This window comes from Gorilla gorilla, chromosome 9 (assembly GCF_029281585.2).
Source record: "Gorilla gorilla gorilla isolate KB3781 chromosome 9, NHGRI_mGorGor1-v2.1_pri, whole genome shotgun sequence".
In the NCBI taxonomy this organism is placed as follows: domain Eukaryota; kingdom Metazoa; phylum Chordata; class Mammalia; order Primates; family Hominidae; genus Gorilla; species Gorilla gorilla.
In genome coordinates, this window is record NC_073233.2 from 16,903,886 (window position 1) to 16,918,265 (window position 14,380).

A 14,380-nucleotide genomic window follows, 5' to 3' on the forward strand; every position below is an offset into this window, starting at 1 on the left:
ATTTAAAGTAATACATGCACATGGCTTTTAAAAAGGAAATAGCATAGAAATATATAGTGAAAAATAAATCCCTCCCTCCTATCTCAATCTTCAATTCTCTTTCCCAGGGGCAACCACAGTTACCAGTTTCTTATATATTCCTCCAGAGATAGACTAAGCTGGATTAAGCTTATGTGCACACACATGCACGCACGTGCACACACACACATTTCTCCACTTGTCAATATATCTTACAGACTATTATGTATCAGCACCTGTTAGAGCTGTTTATTCTTTTTAACATACACTGTATCGCTATGCCATAATTTGTTTAACTAGTCTCCTGCAGAAGGACATTTAGTTTTTTTTTCCATCTTTTGTTGCTACCAACAATGCAGCAATTCGCATCCCCCTACCTAAACAGGTAAAGTATTCCTTTATAATAAAAATTCCTTCTGAGTCCCAAGAGGAAATTCCCTCCCATCAATGGAAGATTTGGTCAAAGTGTCAAGTATAAATGCTTATTTGTGATTATTTAAATGGAAGCCATTACTCTAGGAATAACTTCTTGGCAGTGGCAGGGGAATATGACAAGAAGAAAGGATATTATTAATTATTTTTCTAAAAAATATCTACATGACTTTCAACAATATATCTACCTGTTGCTTGCTTAAAGGTATGAAAAAATTCCTATGGCTCATAAGCAACAGGAAGACTTATATAAAAATGGAGCATACAAAGTTAAAATAAAAGATAAACTTTACATGCACAGTAATTTTTCTGGCAGGGAAAGAACTCATATATGATCACTTAAATAAGATTATGTTTTTGAAAAGGATTTTTTTCTTGTCAAACATTATTTTGGTAATTTAAAAAATACCGTATTTGAGCCAGAGACATATTATGCAGAGAAAAATGTTTTTCTTTTCATCTCTCAGTGAAATCTGGGACCAAAGTAATTATTTATATCAACTGCTCTTTGGCTTTTATGCAAAAATTTAGAACTCTGTTCCAAAAACTAAATGTGAAAGCTAGAGCTGGCATATATTATTTAGGTTGATTTCTAGTTCTTCAGAGATATTTTACAAGATAATTATATGTATGCTCTTCTGTGCACAAAACATCACAATTTAAAAATAGTCAACTTCTGTTTCCAACCAACAGAGGCTAGATTTATCTTCCCACCTAAAATTACTAAAACAATGGTTTCATATAATCTTTCAAATAAAGCACTGGCCATCAGACAACAAACGACAGTGATCCCTGGGACATGGGAGTCAAAGAAGGTGAGACCTATACTTGCCTCAGCTTACAGCCTCGAGAGTTTCTAGCCCCTGATCAAGAAGGGGGAAGCTTGATGGAACATGGCAAACTCCCTAAGCTGAACACACAGAGCTGAGAATCTTGGGGGGCCAAACAGCTAGGGTTTACAGGGCAGGGTAATGGAAAGCTGCACAGAGGGAAAATTCCAGAGGTCTACGGAAGTGTCCCCGCCAGAATACTCAGCAGAGTGCTGATCAGTGTGTGCATGTGAAGACACTACCGAGGCTGAACAATCAATCAAAGGGCTTTGAGGGGATAGTCCCCTAAAGCTCACTGGGCCTGGGATACTGCCTGTTTCACCAGCCAGACTGGAAAGCCTCATAACTCTTGGGGTATCAGTAGAGTTCTCTAAAGGGTCTTGCTATTAGTGGGACATAATTAGTTCTAAACTAAATACTGCTCTGGTCCTGCCTAACAAATCACAAAAGCAAGATCCAAAAGAATCAAACTGTTTCCAAGTCACTTAACTATAGTCCAGAAAAAAAGCTCAAGAATATTCATAGGAATACAAAAATATCCAATACCCAAAAAGGTAAAATTCACAAAGTCTGCCACAAAGTCTGGCATCCAGTTGAGAACTACCAGACATACAAAAAAGCAGCAGAAAAATATAATCTATAATAAAGAGAAAAATCAATCATAACCACCCAGAACTAACACAGATATTAGAATTAGCAGATAAAATGGAAAGTTATTATAGCTATATTCTATATAGTTAAAAAACTAAAGGAAAGCTCAAAGATAGTAAGAAGAGACATGAAAGATAATAAAAACCCAAATCAAACTTCGAGAAATGAAAATTATCTGAGGTTAAACAAATACACTGGATAGAATTAATGGCAAGTTAGACACTGAAGAAAAATGGTGAATATGAAAAGAGATAGCAATAGTAACTATCCAGGATGAAACCCAGAGAAAGACTCAAAAAAGAAAGAAAAAAATAGCACCAGTGAGCTGTGAGACAACTTCAAGTGGGCTAATACATGGTAATTGGAATCACAGGAGAGGGGAGAGAAGATAGAAAAAAATCTGAAAAAATAATGGCTGAAAAATTTCCAAATTTGATGACACCGTAAATCAACAAATCCAAGAAGCTCAATAAACCCCAAGCACAAGAAACATGAAAAAACTACTCTAAGGCACATCATAATCAAAGTGCTCAAAACCAGTGAAAAGAAAACAACCTTAAAAACAGAGGGAAAAAATGGCACATTACCTACAGAGGAAAAAAGGATGACAGAGTTCTCATTAGAAACAATGCAAACAAGATGAGTGTGAAGCAACATTATTAACATACTGAAAGAAAAAATTCTCAAGTCTAGAATTCTGAATCAGAAAAAAAATCTTTGAAAAATGATATTGAGACATTCAAGAAGAGCCTATGGAATCTACAAAAATACTACCACAACTGATACATGAGTTTAATAAGGGTGCAGGATACAAGGTTGATATACAAATATCTATTGTATTTCCATACACTAGTATCAATCATAAATTGAAATTTTAAATACCATTTAAAATAGCATAAAACTATGAAATACTTGGGGATAGATGTCAAAGATATGCAATACTGAAAACTAAAAAAATTGGTGACAGTAATTAAAGAAGACCTAAATAAGTGGAGAAATATACAGCGTATGTGGATAGGAAGACGCACTAGTAAGAAATTCACTCTCCCTAAATTGATACATTTATTCAATGCAATCTCATATGCTGCTAGTGGGGGTGTAAAATGGCACAAGACTGCTTTGGAAAATAGCTGGCAGCTTTTTAAAAAGTTAAACACACACCTACCATATGATCTAGCCATTCCATGTCTAGGTATTCACCCAAGAAAAAAACCAAAATACATCCATAAAATGACTTGTCCATGAATATATCTAGTACCTTTATTTTGTAATAGATAAATATGGAAAACAATCTAATTTCCCTCAATAGGTGAATAAATAAGCTGTGGTATCCACATAACAGACATTACTCAGCAATAAAAAGGCATGAACTATTGATACATGCTACAACATGAATAAATACCAAGGTAATTAGACTGAAAGCCAGACAAAAAAAGCACATATTATATGATTCCATTTATAAAAATTCATAACTTTTATGGGTGTGTATATATGTCAAAACATATTAAACTGTACATTAAATACATGTAGTTTATTGTATGTATTTTATAAATTATCCTAAACGCTCCAGTCTTATTTTGTAAAATAATGAACTTGACTAGCTGATCTCTAAAGTTCCCTGAGGTCCAGTATTCAAGAATTTATTCCTTCTAAACACATACACAGAATAAATGTAGAAATGAGGAGAAAAAAAGGAGGAAAAAAGGAAATGTTTGATTTTAGACTTAAGTCAGGCACAAATTTTCATACAGCAAAAGAAAAGTGTCAAAACTAAGGTACACCCCCACATTTAATAAATGTTAGGTGTAAAAACAAAAATAGTTTTAACCAGTAGAAGGCATGCCATAAAATTCAAAGTACTAAAGAATAAAATCTCTCTCGTACTTAACTACAGTATTTTTGCACTTTTCAAAGTTTATTCATGTACACTATCCCACTGACCTTGGCCCAGCCCATGAATGCAGTAGGTAACTTACCATTTATCAATACACTTCTGACAAAAGCTGTGAGCACAAGGCAGGATGAGGTCAGCCCGCCCATCCATGCAGATACAACACTCCTCCTCATCGGTCAGCTGCTTCACCCTGCAATGTGAAAACTGAGCTGAAACAATTATATTCTCTGTCATTATGCTTTACACTTTGTTTTTGTTGCTTTAAAAAGCATTATTAAACATCTATATGCCCACAGTATAAAGCACAGTATGACTCGTGCAAAATCAGACTAAAATTAATATTATCTTTTAGGGATAGCAAATATATTAGGGAAAAAGTATTAAGAGGGCTACATTTCATAAAGAAAGACTAGATAAAAGATACATTTTGTGATAAAGAAAACATAGGCAAAAGTGGAAATAGTCAAATCTTTCTGGAAACAATTTAGCCCATTTTAATCATATTGGACTTAAATAAACAAATTTAACCGATATAGTTATTGCATTAAAGACAGAGATACAGTCTGAGAAACTCATTGTTAGGTGATTTCATTGCTGTGTAAATATCATAGTGTACTTATACAAACCTAGATGGTTTAGCCTACTACATACCTAGGCTATATGGCATAGTCTATTGCTCCTAGGCTACAAACATATATAGCATGTTACTGTATGGAACACTGTAGGCTACTGTAACAGAATGGTAGGTATCTGTGTATCTAAATGTATCTGAACACAGAGAAGGTACTGTGTAAATATGGTATACAAGATTAAAAATGGTACACCTGTATAGGGCACTTACCATAAATGGAGCATGCGGGCCTCGAAGTTGCTCTAGGTGAGTCAGTGAGTAGTGGTGAGTGGATGTGAAGGCCTAGGACAGGAGTGTACAATCTTTTGGCTTCCCTGGGCCACACTGGAAGAACTGTCTTTCTTGGGCCACATATAACATATACTAACACTAACAATATCTGATGAGCTAAAAAAATTGCAAAAAAATCTCATGTTTTAAGAAGGTTTATGAATTTGTGTTGGGCCACATTAAAGCAATCCTGGGCTGCATGCAGCCCGTGGGCCGTGAGTTGAACAAGCTTGGCCTAGGACATTACTGTATAGCACACGTACAGTAGTGTACAGACTTTATGAACACTGTACATTTAGGCTATACTAAATTTATAAAAAATATATTTCTTTCTTCAATGATAAATTAATCTTAACTTACTATAAATTTTTAACTTTATAAACTTTTTACTTTTAACTTTGACTCTTTTTGTAACAACACTTACCTTAAAACACATTATACAGCTGTACAGAAATATTTTATAAGCTTTTTTCTATTTTTAAGATTTATTTACTTTTTTACTTTCTAAACTTTTTTCTTAAAAACTAAGACATAACACACACATTTGCCTAGGCCTAAACAGGGTCAGGATCATCACCATCACTGTCTTCCGCCTCCACCTCTTGTCCCACTGGAAGGTCTTCAGGGGCAGTAACATGCATGGAGCTGTCATCTTCTTTGATAACAATGCCTTCTTCTGGAATACCTGCTTAAGGGCCTGCCTGAGGCTGTTTTACAGCTAACTTTTTTTAATAAGTAGAAGGAGTATACTCTAAAATGATTAAAAAGTATAGTATAGTATAATAAATGCATAAACCAGTAACATAATTATCAAGTATTACTGTACATAATTGTAAGTGCTATACTTTTATACTATGAGCAGCACAGTAGGTTTGTTTACACCAGCATCACCAAGAACATTTGAGTAATGCATTGCGTCACAATATTAGGATGGCTACGACGTCCACAGGCAATAGGAATTTTTTAGCTCCATTATAATCTTGAGACCACCATCACATATGCAGTCTGTGATTAACCAAAACATTGTTAGGTGATGCATGACCATATAATTTATTCACTATGTGTAACACAAAGCTCCCTAAAATATGGATCCTGCCATCAGGGCCTTACAATGCTGACATTGATAATGGGCATATAAGTGAAAGAATAGTTTAGTCTTAAGTATCAGGTGCTATGAGAGATACAAAGGGAATAAAAAGCAGTTTCTGTCCTCCAGGAGCTCTTTCATCTTCTTGGGAAGAAAAAAGATTTCAAACCTTTTGCTCCAGCCACAATTCAGAGAGCCCCTGAATGAGCCATATACCTTTGCAGATGGTATTTTCCTTTCCTGAAACTGCCCTTGTGAGTTTAGTAAGCTCCAACCTTGGTAACTCAGCTCAAAGCATCATCATCTCTCTGCTCTCAAAATCAACACTTGCCTCAATGAAAAGACTTAAATATTGCATATTGATTGGCTGGCCTTTCCATAAACTGTAAGCTCTTTGAATATAGGGTGTTTGTCTTAGATTCTCAATAAATGCTTCTTGAAGTGATTTTAATTTCTTTTAGCCTTTGTGCTTTTTTTGTAATTTTTAAGGTTTTCTTCATCAGACATGTATTACTTTTGTAATCATATAAAAACTGACTGTTCCAAAGTACAGCCACTAGACTATAAACTTCTTAAGGATAGGAGCTATCACTAATAAGTTTTCCATTCCCTGTTGTGCTTATAGCACTGTATGTAAGATATTTAGATAGTACTTAAAATTTTGATTTGAATGTAAAAATAAATGTCAAATGTATATTAAATATAGTAAGTGCTAAGTAAAGAAGGAAGAGATGAATGTATCTCAAACTTGTTGAAATGATGAGATAGAAAAACAATAGGATTTTAATAGAGGACATTCTAGGTGCATAAACAAAGTTGTAGAGGTAAAAAGCAAAATCATGTGTGTTTATATCTGTGTATATGTAACCAGGAAGCTGGCATGATACTTGGGTATGGAAAACTGAGGGAAAAAATTGATTAGATAAAGTGGAGATAATCTCATCCTTAAATGTCAAAATATTAAGTTTGAACATGTCCTGACAAGCAAACTACAATCACTGTATAATCAAGGGGAAGTGAACTCCAACTGATATGGTACTTCAGGAAGATAAATTGGGAGTGCAGTATGAGGGACAGCCTAGAAAGAGGAAAACTGGTTAGGATCTTATTTCAGCAATTCATCTGAGAGATAATTAGGTCTAAGAAGCATTATAAAAGACAAATCTTTTATGTGGTAATAGATTAAGTGTTATACGTTAGTAACAGGGAAAAGAGGGAAGTCACTGAATTGGAATGGGAAAACTGAATAAAAACCTAGATGGATATGGGTCTAATGTATCTGAGTTTCTCAGTAGCAGAGAATATAACTGAATCCGTACAGAGTGAAAGAATATTCTGAAGGCTGGACTTTAAAAGTGAGAAGCAGAGGACTACAAAGAAGAGCATTGTGGAGAGAGATAAAAGAATGGGAGACACAGAAATAGCCAGTGGAACCAGTACAAAGTTCTCTTAACTTTTTGCTACCTTCTTAGCAGCACAGTGACCAGAAGGAAGGAGAGTCTTGTGCTGTTTGTTCCTGTTAGATCACCTGTAGATTGGAATATTTGCTTCTATGCCTCATACTCTGAAAGGCACACATACTGACAGAGAAAAGACCATCTGGGAAAGCCTCCAGTATGTAGACGAGACCCACATAAACAAAGGCCAAAGGAACTGGGGGTGTTTATCCTTGAGAACAGAAGGTTCAGTGAGAATTTGATGACTGTTTTCAAATATTTGAAAGGCTGGAAAAGAGAACAGATTTGTTTGGAGGAATTCCAGAGGGCACAGCCATTGAAAACAATAAATAGAATATAGTAACAATAATAATGACAGTTAACTCTTATAGACAAATTATTATGTGTCAAGCACTGTTCTGAGCATCTTATGTCTTTTAATTCTCTCAAAAATCCTATAAAGCATATACTACAGTTATCAACCTCTGTTAGAAGATGAGGAAACTGAGGAAACAGTTTGATTTGTCAAAAAAATCACACAGGATTGGAGCCAGGATTTGAACACAGGCAACTTGCTGCTAGAGTCTGTGCTGTGCTGCCTCAAGAAAGATTTTGGCTACTGTGAGGAAAATGAAGCAATAGGAAAAACTTCATAGTGATTAGAGCCATCTGAGTATGAAAAGGCTTGCTTTTTTCAGGCAGTGAGTCTCACATAACTGCAGGTGTTACTTGTACTTGCAAGTCGGACTTGGCAAAATGTGGGTAAGCAGAGTCTTGCTATTCAAAGTGTTATCTGAGGATCAGCAGCATTGGCCCCACCTGGGAGCTTGACAGACTCTCAGGCTCCTCCTCAAAACCACTGAGTAATAAATTTTCAGAAGCTCTGTGTGCAAGATCTTTATGTACCATAAAGTAATAGGTTAGAGAACAGTTGTACTGCCAGACAGGCCTGAATGTGAGTCTTGGCTAGAACAATTTCTAATCATGACACTTACTTAGCTAAATCTCAGATTCTTTGGCTGAAATGGGCCGATAATTGTACTCCCATATGGGGTTGTGAGAATTTAATAAGTTTATACATGTACAATACTCATCACAATTCTATACCCTGTAAGTAATCAATAAATGTAAAACATCAATGGAATTATGCATCAGATGTAAAGTTCAACTACATAAATATCCCTTAAGACCTCCTTCAATTTAGAAAGTCTCTATGAACTAGTGTATAAGGGTATTATTATAAACTGAAAAAACACAAAAACAAGAAGCACCCCTAACAAACTAATCAGGAACTGAATTTCCAGTTTTGAGGGCACATGAAAAGGGATAACACCTTTACCTTCTTCATTAAGAAGACTGTAACAAGAAAAAACAATACTTTCATGTGCTACCATACAGCTTAAATACATTGGCAAACACCATCCTCAGCTTTTAAAACAATTAAACAAAACAACAACCACTATTCTGGAGAGAAGAAAAGCAGAAAAATCAGATCCATCTTTGAAAGATTACAGAATACAGGAAAGACAAGCCTAAACACTGCCTACCATGTTCTAAAAGTCACTTGGCCTATTAGTAACACTTGTATAGACCAAACCTAGAAAACCAAGTAATTCTGTTAAAGATAATTGGGAAATAATAAATGGAAAATACAGTTTAACTGTAACATAGTACTTGAAAACCAGTTGGTTAAGAATGAACCAGAAAATGCAACTGTAAATAGAGCAGTAAAAAAAAAGAAACCACTGGCCGGGCATGGTGGCTCATGCCTGTAATCCCAGCACTTTGGGAGGCCGAGGAGGGCAGGATCATGAGGTTGGGAGATGGAGACCATCCTGGCTAACACGGTGAAACCCCGTCTCTACTAAAAATACAAAAAATTAGCCGGGCGTGGTGGTGGGCGCCTGTAGTCCCAGCTACTCGGAAGGCTGAGGCAGGAGAATGGCGTGAACCCGGGAGGCAGAGCTTGCAGTGAGCCGAGATCGCGCCTGGGCGACAGAGCAAGACTCCATCTCAATTAAAAAAAAAAAAATCACTGTTAAGTACATTCTTAACTTTAAGGTAAAGGACACCGTGAATATAGATTTCTGCCATCTACCCAGTATGACAGTATGACAGGATGTCAACATGTTTGGACCCATGTAAATCTTTTTCCAATGAGATATTTACAAATTTAAATTATGATCATGATTGTCAAATGTCAAGAGGTGGGAACTTTCATGTGCCAAAAGCATAACAGAGAAGGAAAAGAAAGTTTAGATAGAACAATAATGTATTAGGCCTGGGTAAACAAACATCATCAGAGAAACCTCTGGCTGACTTCATTTCCTTCTGGTAACTAAGTATATGCATTCGGTTCCTTCCTGAATGGACTGCCAAGTCCTGAAGCAAATATATAAAATTTTAATGCTTCAATTAGACATTTTTTTAAAAAAGTGGGATGATTTTGCCAAATTCTTTGACCTAATTCCCTAAAAAGCTTTGACTGTCTAAGAACCTAAATAGCTATTATAAGGAAGGTGTTAACTATCTCCTTTGTCAATAAATGCATGCATATAGAGTGGATTCCTGGAGACCAGTGTGACAGAAACATTAATATTAAAGTGGCCCTGCCAAGCCACTTTAATTTAGCACTGTAACAACATCCGAAGCACAGAATAACCCCAAAACTGATCTCAGATACAATACCAACTGAGAAAAAAAAAAGACTTAAGATGCTACAATGAGCAACAGCAAAAATATTAATAGATTTCAGTTGTTTTCATATTAGAAAATAAGTGAAATACAGTACTTATTCATTATATACCTTCCCATCCAAAGACTAGCCTGACAAGATGTTACAGAGGATGAGTTTTCATCAGGTTCTTCAGAGGTGGAGCTCTGTGCCAATACTCCTGCTGCTTGACTTGTGATATCTTTATAAAGTTGAATAAACTGGTATAAATTCATGATTCGTGATGCCTCCACAATGCCACTGCTTTTGTTAATCTAAAAATACAAAGAACGTGAAAAAGAGAAAAGTTGATCATTTCTCTGACCAATTTTTCCCAAAAAGGGGGAACAAATATTTAGTCAAACATCCTAGGAAATAGGAGTTTTCAGGATTTGCAAATTACATAAGAAAGCAAGAGTCTGAATAAATGAGTAATACCATGTCCCCTACACTTGTGGGGTTCAAAGTTCTTATACAAATTTATCTCATTTAACACACAAAATAACCCTGTAAGATTAATTAGGCACTATCCTGTTGATGGGTAAGGTGACTTTCTCAGAGTTAAGAAATAAATTTTAGAGATCAGTATTAACAATTCTTTCACTTTAATTTCTTAAAGAATTTCTTAACCACAGGATTCATTTGAATCCAACAACCGCATGAGATTCTACAACTCAAACAAGTACTTTCTTAAATATCTTTAAGTTCTATTTTGTACCAAAACTTCTAAACTAAAGCAAGAAAATTACTTTAAAATAAATCCTAACAAAAGGTGGTTGGACTTTTCCCAGAAGGCCATTTTGAGCTTTATCAAAAAACTCGTTTAATATGAGGTGAAACCAGTGGCCCAAAGGTTGTACCTTTACAGGTTGTACCTCTCCCCCAGCCAGTTTACAATCTAATGTAGAAGATACTTGGGGCAAGCAGAGGAGATTGCTTTCACAAGCTTTGGGGAGCCATGGAGTGAGGCATAATGAAATGACCGAGGCCAGTACGGTGAAGGTATAATGTTCTTGGATGAAGAACTTGAAATCAGAGAAAGATTAGAGACATGAAAGACTTCCTTTCAGCACAAGACATAGGATGGAAGACTGGGGAAGAAGAAGTAAGCCATGAAATCTATTAAGTGCATATCAGAGTAAGAACAAGCAAAATCAGAAAATATTTAGAAAGAAATGAAGAATATAGGGAGACAGACAAAGATACAGGGCCATAAAATTGTGACTTGAGGTTCTGGAATGTATTGATGGAACTAGGGGTATCAGAAAGTGAGGTAGATTACATATTTTAAAATATTATTATACATTTGAATATTGTGAATGAAAATAATAGTTGTAACATGTTTATTAATTGCTTACTATTTGAAAAGGCAGGGAAAAAAATACTGAGACTCAAGAATGAGTCATGCGGCCGGGCATGGTGGCTCACGCTTGTAATCCCAGCACTTTGGGAGGCCGAGGTGGGCAGATCATGAGGTCAGGAGATCGAGACCATCCTGGCTAACACGGTGAAACCCCATCTCTACTAAAAGTACAAAAAATTAGCTGAGCATGGTGGCACACGCCTATAGTCCCAGCTACTTGGGAGGCTGAGGCAGGAGAATCACTTGAACCAGGAGGCGGAGGTTGCAGTGAGCTGAGATGGCGCCACTGCACTCCAGCCTGGGCGGCAGAGCAAGACTACGTCTCAAAAAAAAAAAAAAAAGAATGAGTCATATACCATACTAAGAAATTTTAGAACCATCTCTAATAATCAGAAAGTTGATTAAATTTTGGGAAGGTAAAATCTATCTGGAGATGCAAATATACAAGGTTCTTTGTAATAAAAGACTGTACATGAGGTAGAGAATAAACAGAATTAAAAAGTAACAGGAATTTAAGAGGCTTACAAAATAGATCTTCAGAGCTGAGGAAACTGGGGTAGTCCTTTGGAACTGCATAGTACAGAAGAAATTATGGAATAATCCATATAAGGTCAGTACAGAAATAGCAAAGTGTATCACACTGTATTCTCATCATAGGATTCCTGAAACAAGTATTTATTGAGTACCATAATGTGGATGTTATTGGTACTATGTGCACTGCTCTAGGCACTAGCCACAGTGTGTATAAAACAAAATCCCTGCCCTCAAGCAAGTTACATGATAGGTAGGAGAGACAGGCAAATGAAATACAGATACAGATTAGGTTAGATGAAAATAAGTGTAATGGAGAAGATGAAACAGGGGAGAAGGGACGCTGAGGGGTTACAGGGAAGGCCTTACAGAGAAGTTGACATTTAAGAACTGAAAGGTGCAGAAATGAGTCATACAGATGTCTAGGGGGAAGATCATTCCAGGCTGAGACAACAGGAAATACAAAGGCTGTTTAATAGAGGTGTACCTGGCAAGGAGCACGGAGAGTCTCACAAGAAGCCCAGAGTGTTTGGAACAGAGTGACAGATGGACAGAGGAAAGAGTGGTAGATAGACGGTGAGGTGGCAATAGAATATATAGGACTTTGCTGATTTCAGTAATAACTGTAGCTTTGATTCCAAGTGCATGAGAAGTCACGGGGGGGGTTTTGAGCCAAGGAGTAATATGATCTAATTTACATTTCAAATTGTGATGTGGAATAGGCTGGTTGTTGTGCTTGGAATAGACTGCTTGTCGTGCTGAGAATAGACAGAAGCAGGGCAAGAGAAGCAGGGAGATCAGTTAGGAGGCTACTGGAATAATCCTGGTGATAGAGGATGGTCACTAGGAATAGGGTGGTAGTAGCGTAGATGGTGAGAACTAGCCAGATTCTGAATACATTTTGATGTGACAGGACTCACTTACAGATTGTGAGGTATGAGAGACAAAGAAAAGCCAAGAATGACTCTAAGAAGTTGGTCTAAGAAAAAAGAAGGATGAAATAATATCATTCATGTAGTTCTTAACAGCCACCTTAGTACCTAGTTTTTAATTAATCTCTTATTTTTCTAATATTATTTCCATAAAATATTCCATTTAAACATAATTTAGATCATTTTTTATAGTGGATTAAGTATTATTTAAGGATAATCATAGCAGATGGCAGAGGGTCAAGAAAAAGACTTAATGTAAATACAGAGGGTTAAAGTACAATTTTTTTGAAGTTGTTTAACATTAAGAAATGTGAAACTCTCAATCTCCTATCAGTTTTTCATGGTGGACTTGACCTCTTTCTAATATAAACACTGACCTCTCAGATTCTTTCAGAAAGAACCTAAGGAATGCAAATAAAAAAATTTATTTAGAGTAGCTCTAAAATCAAGAAAAATCACATGAAAAAATATCTAATTGCCTGTGCCTTTAGTACTTTTGTTTCTCTACTTAGAATCTTATTTTAAGGAAGATGTTTAAACTAATCACATACAGATGTTAGACATATTGAGGCAAAAAGGAATTTGACTACTAATAAAATTAAACCTTAAGTCTGTGTTTGTCAAAGAGCAACAAAAAACGAAGGGATGAAAAGCCTGATATATTCGTATTCCCTTAGCTTTCTACAATTTATATTGGCCTCTTCAATGTGAGCTGAGTACTTTATGAAATAAAAATGAACATTAAGTGTAATTTAGATAATATACTGTGTCAATAAACAAGGAAAGCTTCAACCTATCCCAGTCATTTAAAAAGAGAGTATTATTTCAACAGATTTTTTTTGTTCACTTAATATATACTGAGTTCCTACTATGTGTAAAGCACTGTATTACAGCCTGTAAGAGATACAATAATGAATCTAGACATAGTTCCTGCCCTCAGGAGCTTACTCTCTAAAGGGGAGCTAAGAACCTAAACAACTTTTTTCGTAATGCAGTATTATAAAGTATAAATAATGTGCTGTTGGAATCTGGAAGAGACAAGAGAACTCCTATTCAGGAAGACTTAATGGATGAGATGGTATTTGAGGTGGACCTTTAAAGAGACATCAGGTTTAGAGATGCAGAAATAAAAGGTGTGGCAGAAACTACTGGCTGATTATCCAAATACCATTCCTTCTTTTCATTGCCAGCAGAACCTGATTTTGTTTTTGTGTCCACCATTCCCTGAAATGATGCAGGAGTCAATCCTGGTTAGTCTAATCTAAACCAATTATGCTAATCATATTCCCTCTGTCAGTGTAGGTGTATGAAGGGGATATGACCCAATACTGACCAGTGAGTTCAGAAGTGACATCTGCTGGGTCTTTAATTTAACCAATCCTGCAGTTAGTCTATGGAGCTAGGATTTCTTGATAAGTGAGAAAATAAGTATTGTTTTTGTTTAAACTGGTTTAACAGGAATTTTCTGTGACTTCCTAATGGAAGGAATGGACATCCTAGTTGAGAAAAAACAATAAGCAGAAGCACTGAACTGGAAAAGAAAAGTAACAATGATACAGTCTTAAGTTAGTGAAGCCTGATAAGAATGCAGA

General features: G+C 35.9%; 1 protein-coding gene across 1 annotated transcript in view; it reads right to left on the reverse strand.

The window, feature by feature from the left end:
- RNF141 (ring finger protein 141) overlaps positions 1-14,380 on the reverse strand; it is a 30,811-nt gene that overhangs the window by 3,208 nt on the left and 13,223 nt on the right. Inside the window, exons 4-5 of the mRNA XM_004050703.5 lie at positions 10,056-10,237; positions 3,908-4,015 (exon numbers count right to left, since the gene is read on the reverse strand). Coding sequence (XP_004050751.1) covers positions 3,908-4,015; positions 10,056-10,237 — 290 coding nt within the window. The remainder of the gene's footprint in view (positions 1-3,907; positions 4,016-10,055; positions 10,238-14,380) is intronic.